Source organism: Lampris incognitus, chromosome 3 (assembly GCF_029633865.1).
Source record: "Lampris incognitus isolate fLamInc1 chromosome 3, fLamInc1.hap2, whole genome shotgun sequence".
Classification (NCBI taxonomy): domain Eukaryota; kingdom Metazoa; phylum Chordata; class Actinopteri; order Lampriformes; family Lampridae; genus Lampris; species Lampris incognitus.
Genome location: NC_079213.1, coordinates 77,798,341 through 77,815,832, shown reverse-complemented (window position 1 = coordinate 77,815,832; position 17,492 = coordinate 77,798,341). Strand labels below are relative to the sequence as shown.

Below are 17,492 nucleotides of genomic sequence, written 5' to 3'. Positions count from 1 at the left end.
TCAATAGATAATTTCCATAGTAGCATATGGATGCAAGACACTCCGTAGTTTACCAGATTCCTGTGAAAGATGTGTATCTTTAAGGATGGCCTCAGTCAGAAGCTTCTTTCCTCAAGGTGACTGTCAAGTCTACACTTTGTGCGGCTGTCTCTCTCCCTGGGGAGGCCCGAGCTGTGCTTTTGTGACAGTAGCCCCAGGCCCCTGATAGAGCTAGCCTTATTCAGGCTCCGACACAACCCAGTGGCAGGCCCTCAAGCTGCGAGTGGCTCTTTTTGGGTGGGGAGGACACAGACAGAGAGTCGTCATCACATTTCAGCTTAATCATCTGCAACTGTGGCAGTTCCATATTGATCAGAGATATGATGTTGTCACAGCCTGGCTCCATTCCAACATTGACACCTTTTTGCGATGTGAGCCGCATTGAGCAGCCCCAGGCCCTGATCAGACAGAGCGTTTTTTGCAAGTACCTCGCGCTGCCTGTTTTTCTTATTTCTATTGTTACTAGGCAACCACTGAATCAGCTGTCCTTAGCCTAACCATTATTTTGCTGTGATGTAAACTCACAGATCTCTACTTTTATTTTGGCTAGCTAAAAAAATTTAACTTCCTATTTAGTAGATAGGTAGTTAGTTACTTAGCTAGTTAGTAGCTAGTAGTACCTGAAATCTCAAGTAACGCACTAATTTGCGCCCAGGCCTGCTGCTTTTTGTTTAGATCATGGTAACATCTTCTTTTTTGTTTAATGGCGGTTGGCAAACAGCTTTTAGATGCATTACTGCCACCTTCTGGATTGGAGTGTAGATCAGAACAGTCACTGTACTAACTTTATAATACTATTTACATTGTCCATCCAACGTGATCCCATTCACGACATTTTCCATTCTGTAACCCAGACCCAATTGTCTGAGTTGATGCAAATTCTTCCTGAAGTGTAACATCTAGAGCTTCTCCAGATATGTCCACGATGTTCAATTATCTCCTGGCAGCGTCCAAGACCATCTTGATTCTTTCTGACTTCCCCTGTATTTTAGCCATGCAATTTATGACCATGGCCATGAATGCCAAAAATCTTTTCTTGTCAATGCAGATATTCTGATCAGCTCCATTCCATTTCCGCTGCGGTTCTTTTTGCACTGCCACCATCTCGTCGTTTCTCTCCATTCTCTTAGCAGCTTCGGTGTACAACAATCCCTTTTTGCTCTCAACTTATTCACTTTCTCTTCCTTAAAGAGGTCATATCATGCTTTTTGGGTTTTCCCTTTCCTTTAGTGTGTTATATAGCTGAGAGGTGCATGTAAAATGTTGGCAGAGTTACAAAACCCAAAGTCCATGCCAAAGTGTGTTTTCTCTCCGATAGAAAACACTGTCTGAAATGCCTCGTTTGTAGTGTAGCATTTTCTTCTGTTACTTATCTATGTCACTGTGTATCCCATTTTCATAATGCCCGCATAGTGGTTAGTTTGGCCAACCCTCAAACAAAGTTTGAAAGTGTGGACAGGTCACAGATTTTGATGCAACACAGGGAAGAGTTTGGTTAGCACATATCGCAATCTCGAGAAGCTGTTTTCTTCACTGGAAAGGAAAATTCCCTTTGGACGGACTTCCAAAGGAAGACAAAATGAAGAGTCAGCAGTTAAAAATTCCTTTTTACCACTATTCCTCAGCAGTACAACCCCGACCTTTCATTGTGTTCCAGTCATTTTAACGAGGACTGCTTCCTGAACCAGGCACAGTTCAATGCTTGATTTTCAATTTGTTCACCTTCCTAAAGGGGAAAGCACCAGACAACATTGGATACAGTTTCTTTTTTCAGGCCAACAACAGCCATATGCCAACATGTTTTTTGTTCACACCGAATTTTCGGCTAGGCTAGTGCTAAAAGACAGGGCCATTCCATCTGGAAAGGGCCATGTTGAGGAGTCAGAAGCACAAGCTGTAACTAACATTATAACATTAAAATGTTTGTCTTGTATCAATAATCGCACCAAGTGGCTTGTGAATACAGTTTCAGTGCAGACAATGGGCATATACAATGAAGCTAAAGTTATTTAGGGAGCTAACGGTGATTAGCTCAAAATAATACAGCTGTTCACAGGGCAGTCAGATAATCTGACTAAAATTGAAATAAAGGCATGTACATGCCTTTATTTCAGCTCTATCCACTCATTATCGTGGCGTTATTTTCACAACTACGAAGGATAAATGTCAACATCCCCCAAACACGATTTGTTTTCAAGTAATAAGCAATCAACTATAATTTTCACAATACTAAAAGCAGTTATGCTCAAGCGAAGATATTCCAAGCCAAAAGCCTGTCAAATCATGATCGTCTTGGTAAATGTATGTGTATATTTTCGCAAAACAGTCTACTTGAACAGTATTACAGGCATTTAAAGTACTCCAGCATACAAATAACCGAATATGCAGGGAGATACTATACAGTCGTTTGGCGACAGCAGAATAACGTTTTATGTAACCTTTATTTCCTGACAGCAGACGTTTTCCTCTTCAATTGGCATTTTAGCGCATTTCCCACATGTACACCAATTAACAGAGACATATAAAACATTTTTATATGCAGCTTGTGATTGTAAGACTAAATTCACCGTTACTGTCGTGTATGAAACACTAATATTGTTCTAAACTGTTTAAGTAGATAACTGGAAAGTGCACACGGCAAATTTATGACAGTAACGTAGTATATTTATTATTACGCTGTAACAACCTAGTGAGTAGAGCGGAGTACCAAGAGAACGCCCTGGTGGCGATTCTGCCTTATATACTCTTCAGGAACAACCAATAGCTGACCTCCACCTCATTCAGCACCAATCACATTGGTCTGTGCACATTCAAAACCAACCAACCACACTGGTTAATATTCTGTGTTGGGAACACCACAGCTCCTCCCCTGTAAATTCAAACTTCTTTTTTTTTTCTAGGATTCTAACATATCCTTTTTTTTTTTTTTGCTCTTAAGATCATAACCATGTACAGTATTTCTTCAACAGTAACCATACATTACATTACAGATTTCTTTTCTGTTTTTTTTTTTTTTCAATAACCAATCTGCATGTCAGTCACAAGTTCAGTCTATCCGGAGGATGTCTGTCTCTCACAGGACGAGTGTTCCTTTCCACAACTGGCGGTGGTGGTTCTACAGGTCGTTCTTCCACAACCTGTGGTTCAGGATGTTCTGACACATCACTGTCTGCATTGAAATCATCAATCTCCCAAGAAGCTCTATCACAAGAGTCCATTTGAGTCTGATTTGGATTTCCCTTGACACCCAACATCTGGTTCACATGTCTTTTCACACAATTTCCATTTACTTCAACACTGTATGTGACAGGACCCAACACTTCACTTATAACTCCATTCAACCATTTCTCCCCTCCCCTGTAATTTTTTACCAACACGTGTTGACCCACCTTAAAAGACCTAACACGGGGAAGATTTGGTTCAGACTCGGTCTGCATTCTCTGAGAGAACTTTGGTTTGATAAGACACAACCTGGTTCGCACCTGTCTTCTCAGAAATAGCTCAGCTGGGGTCTTTCCTGTCTTAGTATGGGGTGTGTTTCTGTACCCAGTCAGAAAATTTGCTACACAGTGCTCAAGCGTCATACCACCAATGGCTCTATGCTTTGCAAGGGATTTCTTAAGATTTTGGACCAATATTTCAGCTAAACCATTACTTGCAGGATGGTATGCAGGTGACTTGATGTGTTTTACTCCATTTTTAGTCAAAAATGACTCAAACTCTTGCGATACGAACTGAGGTCCGTTATCAGTTACAACCTCTTTAGGCAACCCATAAGCTGCAAATAAATTTCTCATTGCTTCAATTGTCTTAGATGAAGTAGTAGTGGTCATGGGAACTATCTCTGGCCATCTAGCATAGGCATCCATCACTACTAAAAACATCTGCTTGTGGTCCTCAGCAAAATCAAGATGTACTCTTTCCCATGGACTCGAAGACCATTTCCATGTATGTATCGGTGCGGTAGCAGGCATACTACGCTGCTGCTGACAAATAGTACACTGATTCACTTCACGTTCAATACTGTCATCTAATGTAGGCCACCAGAATAAACTTCTGGCGAGGGACTTCATTTTAACTATTCCCCAGTGGTGCTCATGTAATTCCGACAATAGCCTGTCTCTTAGTTTATCAGGCACTACCATACGGTGACCCCATAATAAACAGTCGTCCTCAATGCTAAGCTCTAATTTTCTCTGAAAATAAGGCTTCAGTGACTCATCCTGTACATGTTTAGGCCATCCAGTTAACACCAACTGTTTAACCACTCTTAACACAGGATCTCTGTCTGTTTCTTTGGCTATTCCTCTAGCAGTAAGAGGTAAGTCTTCTAGGTAAGACACTCTGTAAATTGGGTTTGACACCACATCTACATCAGGCTTCACAGGTAATCTTGATAAAGCATCAGCATTGCTATGCTGCTCTGACTTCTTGTACTGGATTTCGTATGTATACGCTGCCAAAATTAGAGCCCACCTTTGTAATCTAGCGGCGGCCAGTGTTGGCACACCTGTTTTAGGCCCCAGAATTTTCAACAGTGGCTTGTGGTCTGTCAATAACAAGAATTTCCTTCCATAAAGATACTCATGGAATTTCATAACTCCAAAAACAAGACCCAGTGCCTCTTTTTCCAGTTGAGAGTAATTCTGTTCTGTTTTAGTTAACATTCTGGATGCAAATGCGATAGGTCTCTCACTTCCATCTTTCATTTTGTGGCTGATTACAGCACCAACTCCATAAGGAGAAGCATCACATGCTAGTATGATATGTAACTCTGCATCAACATGTACTAACAATTTATCTGACTGAAGAGACTTCTTTGCACTATCAAATGCACTTTGACATTTCTCTGACCATTCCCAGGTTGCATCTTTATGCAGCAATGCTGTCATTGGATGAATCAGAGTAGATAGATTAGGGATAAACTTCCCACAGTAGTTTAACAGAGCTAAGAATGACCCGAGTTCAGTTACATTTTTCAGAACTGGAGCCCTCTGAATAGCATCCGTCTTTTCCTTCATTGGATGTATGCCCATGGCATCAATGACATGCCCTAAGTCTGAAACGCTGTTCTGCATGAATGCACACTTCTCTCTTTTAACCCTGAGATTGTAAGTTTCAATTCTACTAAGCACCTCTTCCAAGTTAGTCAGGTGCCTTTCTGTATCTTTTCCAGTAATTAAGATGTCATCTAAATAACAGATGACCCCTTCCATGCCCTGAAGAACCCGATCCATAATCTTTTGAAAAATAGCAGGGGCGCTAGCAACACTGTAGGGTAACCTATTGTAGTGATACAACCCTCTGTGTGTGTTGATAGTTAGGTAATGTCTTGAATTGTCCTCTAACAGAACTTGCTGATAAGCCTGCGACAAGTCTAATTTGGTAAACTGCTGACCTCCTGCTAGTTTAGCAAATAAATCTTGGGTTTTGGGTAGTGGATACTGTTCCACATTCAACCATGGATTGATGGTGACCTTGTAGTCTCCACATATTCTCACACTGTCATCCTTTTTAGGCACACAAACTATTGGAGCTGCCCACTCACTATAATTAATGGGTGAGATGACACCTTCAGCTTCCAATTTTGCCAGTTCTCTCTCTATGGCTTCTCTTAATGCATAAGGCACGTTTCTAGGCTTACAGAACTTGGGCACTGCATCTGGAACTACATGTAGTCTGGCTTCAATACCTTTTAACTTGCCTAGCTCAGGTTTGAACACTGATGCATGTCTGGCACACACATCATCCACTGTATCAGGAGCCACTCTGTTGACTCTTGACCAGTCTAGCTTTAATCGACTTATCCAGTCTCTGCCCATTAATGCAGGACCTCTTCCTTTCACGACTAGTAGTTCTAGCTTTTCTGAGCGTTCCTTGCATTTCACCTTTGCTGCGAATTTTCCTATGAACGGCAATGATTCCTCACTGTAGGTTTTCAGCACACAATTCGCAGGACTAAGTTTCACATCTTTAAACCTGCGTTTAAGTAGGGTTTCAGATATCACTGACATGGCTGCGCCAGTGTCTACCTCCATTTTCACCCTTGTACCATTTACACTGACACTGACAGTAGGGTTTCACAATGTCACCTTTACCCGTGTCCATTGCAAAAAGTTCGGCCCCTCCACTGTCCAATGTCTGACCAGTGTCAATGTTCTGTACAGCATCCACCATGCACCATGTCGGCACACAGTAGTCGTCTCTGGCACTGCAGAGCTGAGGCTGGATAGGATCTCCATCTGCCCGAAGACTGTGAGCGTTGCTCTGGTCCACGTGCTTGAGAGCGTGGCAACATTCCAAATGCCTGGTCCCTTTCGATGCCTTGCCATAGCTTCCTTCTTTAGGGTGAACAGTATGCTTTTGCGATGTGTCCCTTTTTCTTGCACTGGTGACACTCTGCATCCTTGAACCTGCATTTATCCGGTCTGTGGCCTTTTCCATTGCAGCGATAGCAGGGCTTTCCATTAGTTGTAGACTTTACCGTAGCCTCTCTATGCTTTAGGTTAGCCTTCTTTTCTACCACATTAGCTTTATAGCCTTTCTGTGCAAACTGTTGCGCACTGTTGCCTTTTGTTACCTCAAAAGAAAGCGCCATTTCAACTGTGAGCTGTAACGTTAAGTCGTTTGTGTGAGCCGCATTGAGTAACCGATCTCTTAGCTCACTGCTCTTAACTCCACAGACAAACCTATCACGCAGTGCTTCATCTAAAAATGTTCCAAATTTGCATGTGGCTGCTAACTTTCTCAAACTTGCAATGTACTCACTTATTGTTTCGTTTTCCTTTTGGTTTCTTCCGTGAAACTTGCATCTCTCGGCAATAAAGTTGGTTTTCGGGATGTAGTGCTTTTCTAGCACTCCCACCAGTACTTCATATGTTTTACCCGATGGCTTATCTGGTGCACACAAATCCATCAGCAAGCTATGTGCCCTTTTTCCTACTACCGTAAGAAATACCGCTTTGGTTTTCTCATCTCGAGTGTCCAATCCATTTGCTGCGAAGTACTGCTCTAACCGCTGGCGATAACTATCAAAACTTTCCTCACTTTCCTCGAAGTGGAAATCTTCTGGCTTACCGAATGCCATCTTCTGTTCGACGGTCCTTTCACTCACCAAACGTCTCCCTGGTTGTTCGTCGTTTACTTCTGCCTCGCTGGAGCTGCTTGACATGCTAACTCTGTGACTTCCAACTTAAACATCCCATCCTCGTCGTCAAACTGTCGTGTATGAAACACTAATATTGTCCTAAACTGTTTAAGTAGATAACTGGAAAGTGCACACGGCAGACTTATGACAGTAACGTAGTATATTTATTATTATGCTGTAACAACCTAGCGAGTAGAGCGGAGTACCAAGAGAACGCCCTGGTGGTGATTCTGCCTTATATACTCTTCAGGAACAACCAATAGCTGACCTCCACCTCATTCAGCACCAATCACATTGGTCTGTGCACATTCAAAACCAACCAACCCACACTGGTTAATATTCTGTGTTGGGAACACCACAGTTACATCTCACAATAAGCAGGTAATAAGCATAATATTTACCAGAGATGCCCTGCTGTAATCTTTGTTTGCTGAGGATGTTCATGCTGTCCACTCTCATATTCCTTATTGTAGTCGGGCTCAAACATATAAGGATGGATTTGAGATTTTCCATTTCCAATCAAGAACAAGAAATTATGTTCGGTAGATTTATAATTTGTTTACAGAACCTCATACACTGGTCTGTTTCTCCATTATGCTCTGCTTCCTCCTCAGGATGTGGCGGTGCTAAAAGCACTAACTGCTTCCTCTTGGTAGGCTTCTGGAAGTTGTCCAATCACAAGAAAGCAGTGGACTTTTAGGGAAAGGGGCCTTTAAGAGACAGCTAAAATGGCTTGTTTCAGACAGGGGACTAACTGAGGGGCTGCATAAAGGCCCCACATAAGATAAATAAGGATTTGTTTTGAACTGTGGATCATGCGAAGCTACTCTAGTGGAGCTCCAGAATAAAAAATATAGAGCTGAAATGAGCGTGAAATGGCCACTTTAATTCTTTTTGGACACTGTGCTGACCCCATATCATGATGTACCTTGCAGTGCAACCATTTTGATTGCTCTTTCTCAACTTTACATTCCTCCACATTGCAGTTGTCCTTCCCACATGTTCTGACTACTCTACATATTGCAGCAACATGTCCATATTCTTGACAGCAAAAACATCTGAGTGGAGCTCTCTCATATGGCCTCACCCTGTAACACACTTACTCAAGGTACACTCTTTCCAGCAATTCCCCTTCAAAAGTCAAACACACAGAATAACTCTATCCTCCTCTTCCCTTCTCGGGATCTAGTCATTCTTTTTGCCTCACACACACCTGCAACATCCCGAAATGACTCAGCCTCTACTGACAGTGGTGCGCCACTTACTTTTGATCCAAGTGGGAAGCAAGTTACAAAACAACAATGATCTTTAAATACACTACTTTTAAGGGCTCTAGCTTTCTGATAATTTGAGATACAATAAATGATAACCATCCCACTTCTAGTTATCCTGATCAACCGTACAACTCCAAGTTTTCCCACAAACATTCCAACCGCATGTGGGTCCTTGAAAATCCTGTCTCTTCTTGTCACGGCTATCATCCCAATGAGCTACATCTCCTATGCTCTTAATGAGAGACTGGAATCGCTTGAGTAATTTGATGTATTCTTCCTTTTCTTATTTTCATGTTCTCATTTCCATGTTCAATTTTGCACTCAGACGCTATTTCAGCCATTTCCCCCAGGCCCTAGTTTGGTTGTACAACTTCCTCCTCCTCCTCCAGCCATCAATACAGATCATGGTAACTACAGTTAGTAAAGTCATATACCTCCGGGGTATCCAGCAACAGCCAACACAAGTTTGTCCTCCATGTTTTCTTCACTTGATGTCATCAACAGCGTAGAAGGCCCGCCTCTCAATTCGTCCGATTGGACAATGGGGAAAACGCAAATGACATCGGACGCTTTTCTGCTCTGAGTGTAAGTTGTTTCAACTTGGCGTTCGGGTAGTGTAGCGGTCTATTCCATTGACTACCAACATGGGATCGCCGGGTCGAATCCCCCTGTTACTGCCGGCTTGGTTGGGCGTCCCTACAGACACAATTGGCCGTGTCTGCGGGTGGGAAGTCGGATGTGGATATTTGTCCTGGTCCTGGCACTAGCGCCTCCTCTGGTCGGTCGGGGCACCCCCCCCCCCCGATCAGCAGAGAGGGGTTTGTGCAGCGACTGGGACGGCTGAAAAAAAAAGTGGGGTAATTGGCCAGATACAATTGGGGAGAAAATTGGGGGGGAAAAAAGAAAAAAAGTTGGTTCAACTTGAGGCGTTCAAGGTGCTCCTGCAAAAAAAGCGAGGCACATAGAGCAGAAAAACATGCTCAGCAATGCAACAATTACAAAAAGCTGCAGGGCCCAAGACTACTGGCTGAATATGTTCAATGGCTCTCAGAGATGATACCTAAAGAGATGAGATACTGGGAGCAATACTAAAACCAAAAAGAGTGATAATCTAACTAATAATAATGTGCGTGATTTTCCCCATAAGTACAATTCTCACATCACAAATCAATCCTGGAATTCAAAATGTAGTCAGCAACAGAAACGAATAATCCTGGTGCTGGTAGAGATTCGTTATCTTGCTCAAGGACACTTCAGTAGGGTGGATACTTGGCAAACCTGAGGCTTGAATGCTGGTCCTCCTCCATCCTTTACAAAAAATACATGCGTAATATTCTCAACAACCACACTGTAATGCATGTCAGATTTTTTAACTTCACAGAATAGATAGCAAGCCTTTGATTACATCAAGGCTTTTTCATCAAGAGGATAAGAGAGAAATCACTCAGAGGTTGGTAAATTGGCCACAGTGTGAAGGAAAAATCAATTAGAAGAAGTCACCACATACATGCTTTGATCAGTACCATTAAAACAGTCTCAACAAGGAACATCAGTGTGATAAGGGTAGAAGAGATTTTCTTGGTATTATTTACCACAGGAGATGGAACATGTACGTCGACTCGATGCTGGCTTTTGATTTTACTCAATAGTAAAGCAAGCAAACAATAATTGATGAATTGATGACTGCCGAGTGTCTGCCCACACTACATCAGTCTCTGCCATTCATAGCCAAAGAGTCCTGCTTTTGGCTGGACCGGACCAGCGGGCAAGCCCTAAAAACACGTATGTCCCTGGGTGACTATGCTTTACGTCACGTTTAGAGTGACTGAGTGAACAAGTTACATGATTTGGCCACTGGATATGGTGACCAACGACGTCACTAAAGTTACATGATTGGTCGGCCGACCAACGATGTCACTGGTAAACACGGAAGTGGGAGTTTCCCTATTGGCCATTGCTCTTTCAGAATGAACCAGCACAGCAGTTCCAGCTCATTCCACATTTATTGCATGACAACGAATAGAATATATTTGATACTACTGAAATGCTAAGAACAGTCCAGCATAGAGCAGAGTAGGGGAGAAAACAGCCCTTCATGCACCGAGAGGCATGAGGGAGAGCACACGGTTAAAGCAACCCAAATAACAGCCACTCTGACAAAACACTCAATACAGAGTGAGTCTTAGAAAACAAGAGACATCCACAGATAGAAACAGATGAATGAGGAGGGGGAATTAACAGATTATTAGAATAGTTATAATTTCAATTAAGTTCCCTTCCAAATCAAATATTGAAAGATATGAGTGGAAAGTATTGTTCTTGCTGCTGCATGCAACTGCATTTATCGTTTTTTTTTTTTACTCGAATGTAGCTTAACCATGTCATGTGATATACTACTTCGGGACACTTTAACAGCAAATATTACTGGGACCACTACAGAAGATTGCAGGTGAACATTTAATATTAGTGGGGCAGCTTAGCTCCAATATTCATAAGGATTGTGCATTTTGTGATAAAAGCACCAAACTTGGTACATATGTAGCTTAATATATTTAGAAGAAATTTGGATATGGAGCCACTGAAAATTAACCCCGTAGTGGCCATGGTGGGCATGGACGTTATTACATCGCTTTTAGCTGGGCTGTGGCCTCCCTAAATTTCATATCAGCCATTATGACAAGACAGAGGAGAATGTTACCTTTCCAGAGATACCAATATTATTGTTCTAGTCCAAATAGAACCAGAGATATGCCATTTTACATATCGGATGGCACCAATGCATGTTGAAAAAACTAAGTTGATAACCAGTTACTTTTGTAAATAAAAAAACAATAGACTAGAACAATAATATTGGTATCTCTGGAAAGGTAACATTCTCCTCTGTCTTGTCATAATGGCTGATATGAAAATTAGGGAGGCCACAGCCCCGCTAAAAGCGAGCTAATAATGTCCATGCCTGCCATGGCCACTACGGGGTTAATTTTCAGTGGCTCCATATTCAAATTTCTTCTGAATATATTAAGCTACATATGTACCAAGTTTGACACTTTTGTCACAAAATGCACAATTTTTATGCTAAGCTGCTCCACTATATCCAAGAATTCACATTATAGACATGACCACTGACTATCGCTGTAACAAATTGGCCACAATTTCAGACATTGACCATACACGGTCCAGCCATAAATTAGGTTTTGACCTAGTTTTCCTGAGGCTAATCTCTCTCAAAGGTTAAAATTAGAAGAGAATGTGCAAAGCGTTTTCTGCACTTAGTTTGAATTTAGCGGCATCTGTTCTTTAAAAAGGAGTAGTACATAATTTTTGAATAATGTCAGTTGTAAAGGCACTTATGCTCCCTGAATCATGTGAAGCATTAAATTGTGTTTTCTGTGCTAATAAATGACTGTTATGGAAGAAGCTCTTAAACGGGGACCTCATTAATGTTTCTATTAGTGAGTAGGACGGTATGTTAACATTTTTTAATTAAATTTTTTTCTCTTTAAAGGAAATGGCACATTAATAGGTGCATCAGCCAACGTTGTGTGTGCAGGGATTGCTGAACAACATGGTTACGGATTTTCCTTCATGGAGTTCTTTAGGTAAGTCTTCTCTCCACAAAAGCCAGCTGAAGCCTAAGAGTACACCAGTTATCAGTTCGGCCAAACATGATTAAAGCTGATTTTCTTGATTTGCTCAGCATGAACCAGTGAGACTGTTAAGTGAAATCAGCCGGTGAAATGTTTGGTCGGAAGGAAAGCTGGCATTCTCTCAGGCTTTGATAGCATATGGCTACAACTGCAAACAACTATTGAGCTGTCAAAACTCAAACAACCATGTGTTCAGTTACAAGCTTGAAAAATGTTTTACTCTTTCACCAAAAATTTATACAAAGACCACACCAATTTGTTGTCTTTGATCTCATGGCACTCTTGTGTTAAACAAATGAATATTTCATAATAATTTTAATGATAATCTTACTCAAGGAGCTGCTAAAGAGTGGCACATGTGCACACGTACACATACAAAATCCCTCACTCTGTAAACTTTGCTCATTAATGCTTAACAATGATAATAATAACATTTTGTTTTATTACATATTGTTTACCCCTTCTGAAGATCAGCAGCAGCTTTTTTTTCTTTAAAGATTACTTTTTTGCCTTCATTGGTTAGAGGATAGTGAAGTGGCAGACAGGAAACAAGGAGAGAGAGTGATGGATGCAACTTGCAACAAAGGTCACCGGCTGGAATCAAACCTGTGACATTGTGATTACGTGGCATATGCACCGCAACTATTCTGCTACTGGGGCACCAGCCCAATAGCAGCTTTCCTAAGATAACCTGTGTCAGCTGCCATGGCCTACAAGGCTCAAGTTGTGACATGCCTCTGTAATATTGAAAGGTCTGAATGGAGAACTTAAACTCTTCAATCATACTGAATGTATGCTATTTATACCAGATGCATTAAAACTGAGATGAAATATATGCATGGTTCTGAAATCATGACACCTTGACCCTTAAAAAAACATGGAGATAAGCTTGTGATGTATGATTGAGTGAACTGGTTTTAAGTGTGACCCTCAGGGAAAGCTTGATGTAGGAAACTTTAGCATATTAAAAACCCCGATTTTCTCCCAAGCTGGCTGGTAAGTAGCCAGCATAGTTGCGCTTCATTTTTGCTTGATTTATCTTTCTTGCTAATTGCCACCTGCTCACTGGTGTCTATTCTCTACACGGATCTTTCCCAATTTTCTTGTTGGAGAAGGATATGGTCAGTGACTCACAGAAAGTTGAATCAGTTCATCTGGACACATTGCTTAGTGGGAGAAACGTTTCATCACTCATCCAAGTGACTTCGTCAGTCTCAGCTGACTGCAGGTATCCCCACCCTTATAAACAGCACAGTTGCAAAAAGACCGAAATCAACGATCAGTTGAATATGCAAATTGCCATGACCATTAACTAGAGTTACAATGGCCATTTGTAGTATTCACAGAGGATATGGTCAGTGGTGCAGAGCAAAGCTTGAATGTGAGTCTGATTAGATTTTAAATGCAATCGTTTGAATTCAGCATGCCTTTAACTTAGTGTTCCAGACTATAGTATGTGTGTGAGAGAATTAGAGAAATAACAGAGAGGGAAAGAATGGTGAGTGGATTACCTTACCCCTCCCTTAGCCTTATTTTTTTCCCCCAGTATGGATAAAAATGTTGATTGGTCTTATTTTTGTTGTAAGCAGTGTATTATACATAAATTGAACTTCATGTAGAGACATTGTTTTGCAACAGTGCCCCTTGTACAGTGCAGCATGTCTGCAAAGCTTGTGAGACAATTTTCTTTTCTGGCGCTGTCTGTGTGTTTCCCATTGTTTTCCATGTCAGTGTTCCAAAGTGAGAGCCAGAGATCCAGGTGATGAAAGACATAACAGACAGAGCATTGTCTTTTGAATCTTAGAAAGAGAAGGAAACTGAGAAAGAAGAAATGATCAATCCAGTCAAATCTTTGGAGAATAATTTTTCTTCCAGGTTTGGTAGTTTAGTGTGACTGTTCTTAGAAATGGATTATATGTGTATGTATATATATATATATATATATAGATTATATTTTATTATATTTATTATATTTTGCTACATAAGTGTCTAGTATAGCTTTTGTTGTATTGTAAAATTTTGACAGCAGTATAGCAACAACAACACAATGAAGCCATGCCAATGCAACTTGCCAACTGTTGTGTGTGTGTTACCTCAGATTGAGCAAGCAATGGGGCTACAAACAACATTTCCGTGGGATGTTTGCTTTCTTTGCTAGCTTGATATGAATTTTTAGCAAGGGTCCACCTGTGGCCTTGGGATACATTCATTAAAAAAGTAACTTTTTAAGAGTTTCCTGAAATGGAAGCAGCAGGAGATGCTAGGCATGGGATTTGAGCAACTAAGCGGGGGGAACACAAAAGGAAACAAAACAGAGATAGGGGCAGGTGCTTAATATTTGCACAATTGCACATTCATTATCAGCTTCCAGGGTCCTTCCTTCCCTGTTTCCTTGTGCCAATGATATAAACCCATCAGAGTTATGTTGTCATATTAGGGTGACTACATTGGCAGGATCCAGGGTAGTCCATCTATAGCACCACTTTTCTATGAATTCATAAAAGAATAAAGCCACACTTGCTCCTCTTTCTCTCTCATTGCTATCACTGTAGTTGAGGTAGTTAGTTCCTACACAGAGGCACTGCTTTAGGCTGAGGCTATAATTGGCTATCTGTGGTCAGGGTCACAGCTGTACAGGGGGCAGGTATAAGAAATGAAGACTGTTATCGGCTTCAGGCTGCAGGGATGAACAAATGCTGTATCAGATGTTTTACTCTGGGCTCTGATGAGCCCACAGCGACATGACTGCTTTTTTTCTCTTATAGACACATGTTGAAAAATGAGATGAATTGCTCTGAAGTTAGTTGCTGTAGTCTTTGATATTTCCCTTAATGCTTCTGAGACCCAGGTGATCTCTTCCCCCAGACCCATTGACCTGGCAAGCATGTTAAAAGCACTTACGGTGCTCATGTAGGCTACATGCTCCATTCCAAAAGAGCACATGCTGATAGGGAAGTGGTCACACTTTCAGTGTGATTAATAGCTGCTGTATCTCTCCTACATCGCCATGGGCATATACATTGCCATTGACTCTAGAGGAACACATTTCCTTGACCTCTTCAATTCAGATGCAACTTCTTTTTCATTTTTTTTCTGTCTTAACACCCTTATCTCCCTCTTAGTGTTTTACGGAGTTATTTTCTTTATAGGTTTCCGTTGCATACTCCCCTCCCTCACAAGGCATAGATAAGCTAACCTAAGTCCATGGCAAAATATCACAACTGTCTTTTTTTGGAAGAGGTCATGTTAGAGTCTGGCAATAATTCACTATTATCATATATTGGCTTTCGATTATATTGTATTGGGAAGGAATTTGGACATTGCCATAATATTGCACATGATTTTGTTGTCTAAAGTAATGATAATGAGAATCTATTGCTGAAAATTTCTCACAAAATGAATATTATGTGAAAACTAGTTTTGGGTTAATATACTTTACATTATCAAACAGTCCAGTGAACCTCATTTGGATTCTTAAATATGGTATTTTTGTATTCGTACCGAGATGTTGTGATATATATCGATAATGTGGAAAATCACATATGATGATCGTGATATTTGCCGTATCACCCAGCACTAGCTCATATTCACACTTGCAGTGATGTCAGGATGCTTACGCATGGTATTAGAGTGCCATAAACAGTAAATTCAGTGCAATTTTCTGAGACTTTGAGCAAAATTTTAACAGCTGCCCAAAAGAAATTGCTTTCCTGGCTTTTATGTTATAAGTAGAAACAGAGATTATTGCCAGTTTGGGAACCCCTACAGTGATATATCCAAGTTTTTGCTCAAATTTGAACTTGATAACTGTGACCATCTCAAGGAGGTACACACAGAGCCATTAGGCCACAGACAGACCTGTAAACATGGTCTTAGTTTTCCTGTCAGTGGAAGTGAATAGTTTCCCGTGTAATTAGAAAGAACCACCTAATAAACTTATTTCAACAAAGTTATTTTATTATTATTTAGATCTCTTTGTAAAATGGTATTACAATACTGTTAGGAGGTACACACTATACATATTCTGTCTTCTAGCCATGGTAGATCAACCTTTATAACTATATCATTGTTATCTCAAGAAAACAAGGCATTATAGCCACGGAGGAGTTGTTTTTTCCCTTCCCCCTTGCAAGAGCTCTTGGGATATGCCATTCACAATGCATTGTCTACCAGATAAACAGACAAGCTCCAAACGAAATGACATTAAACAATGTAGACTGCATTAACAAGAGAATACCATTATTCAGTTTTTACACACCAGAATGCTGGCTCCCTTCATCCTGGGGGTTTGTCTCACCATACAAAAGTTAATATTTGCATTCACGGTTCCACCTCTTTGCGTCTCCGGTGGGGATCTGAGCTGGGGACAGTGGTCCACTGCACAGGAGACGGCAGGTGTCCTGCCTTCATTTGCAAGAAATAGAGCACAAAAACATGTGTGTGTGTGGGCTGCTCACACACACACACACACACACACACACACACACACACACAGCAATTAAGAACAAAAGCGGAGAAAATCACAGGAAACATATCCTCGATATTTTTGTTGATGGACAAATTAATACTTTCTATTTCATTTCCCCTCCTTTCACAGCCTACACATAGCACTATTTTGAGCTACCCAACCCATAGTTTATGAAAAGCACAGGTTAAGCGCACATTTTGAATAGATTTTGATTCAGTGGACCAAAGGTGTGGGCCCTGGTCTTTTACAAGAGGTACTCTAATTTAATTTTATCCTAACTGCTTGTCATCTAAACAAAGATTTTTGGTCTCTTTATGTATGTACATATATTACTGATCCCCACTCTTCTCCCTTCTCTCCCTCTGAAATCTCCTTGCCCCTAGAGAAAGCAGCTCTCTTGCCCTCAGAGCAGCCATGTGTCCATGTAGGACATGGTAGACATCCAAATGACAAACCATCTGGAGTTTTGGAATCCGCCGATGATGAATTTCAAATTGACGAAGCTAAGGAACACTCAGTAACGAGGAAAAATAGTGTGGGCTGCATTGTGATTAATCATTTGTTGAGTTGTTGCTGTTTTTTCACCATCGAGGAACAGTCAACAGTTAACATGAGGGGCTGGGGAGGGTTGAGCTAGTGACTCTTAAATGGCTGCCTGTATTACTTTTTCCGAATGCTTCAGCTGGTCCGCAATTAAACAAGTAATTATCCGCTTGGGGTAGTTGCTTGTTTTCACTAGAGTTCTTTGTAAATACCAAATGTAATGCAATTTCACCAGGGATATTAGCTGTGAGCTATTTGTACAGGTATGGTAGCATTTCTTGGTTGGGGCCTGTAACCATCTGTTCGTCTGGGAAACAGAGTGTTGTTCTGCGTAGTGTGTCTGACTTCATTTAGATTACCGGGATTCAGGCTCC

At 41.1% G+C, this 17,492-nt stretch overlaps 1 protein-coding gene across 2 annotated transcripts in view; it reads left to right on the top strand.

Annotated features, from left to right (window-relative positions):
• Nucleotides 1–17,492, top strand: part of oca2 (oculocutaneous albinism II) — a 93,609-nt gene that overhangs the window by 70,136 nt on the left and 5,981 nt on the right. For both annotated transcript variants that reach the window (XM_056277728.1, XM_056277727.1), the window contains exon 22: nt 11,966–12,059. In XM_056277728.1, coding sequence (XP_056133703.1) covers nt 11,966–12,059 — 94 coding nt within the window. The remainder of the gene's footprint in view (nt 1–11,965; nt 12,060–17,492) is intronic.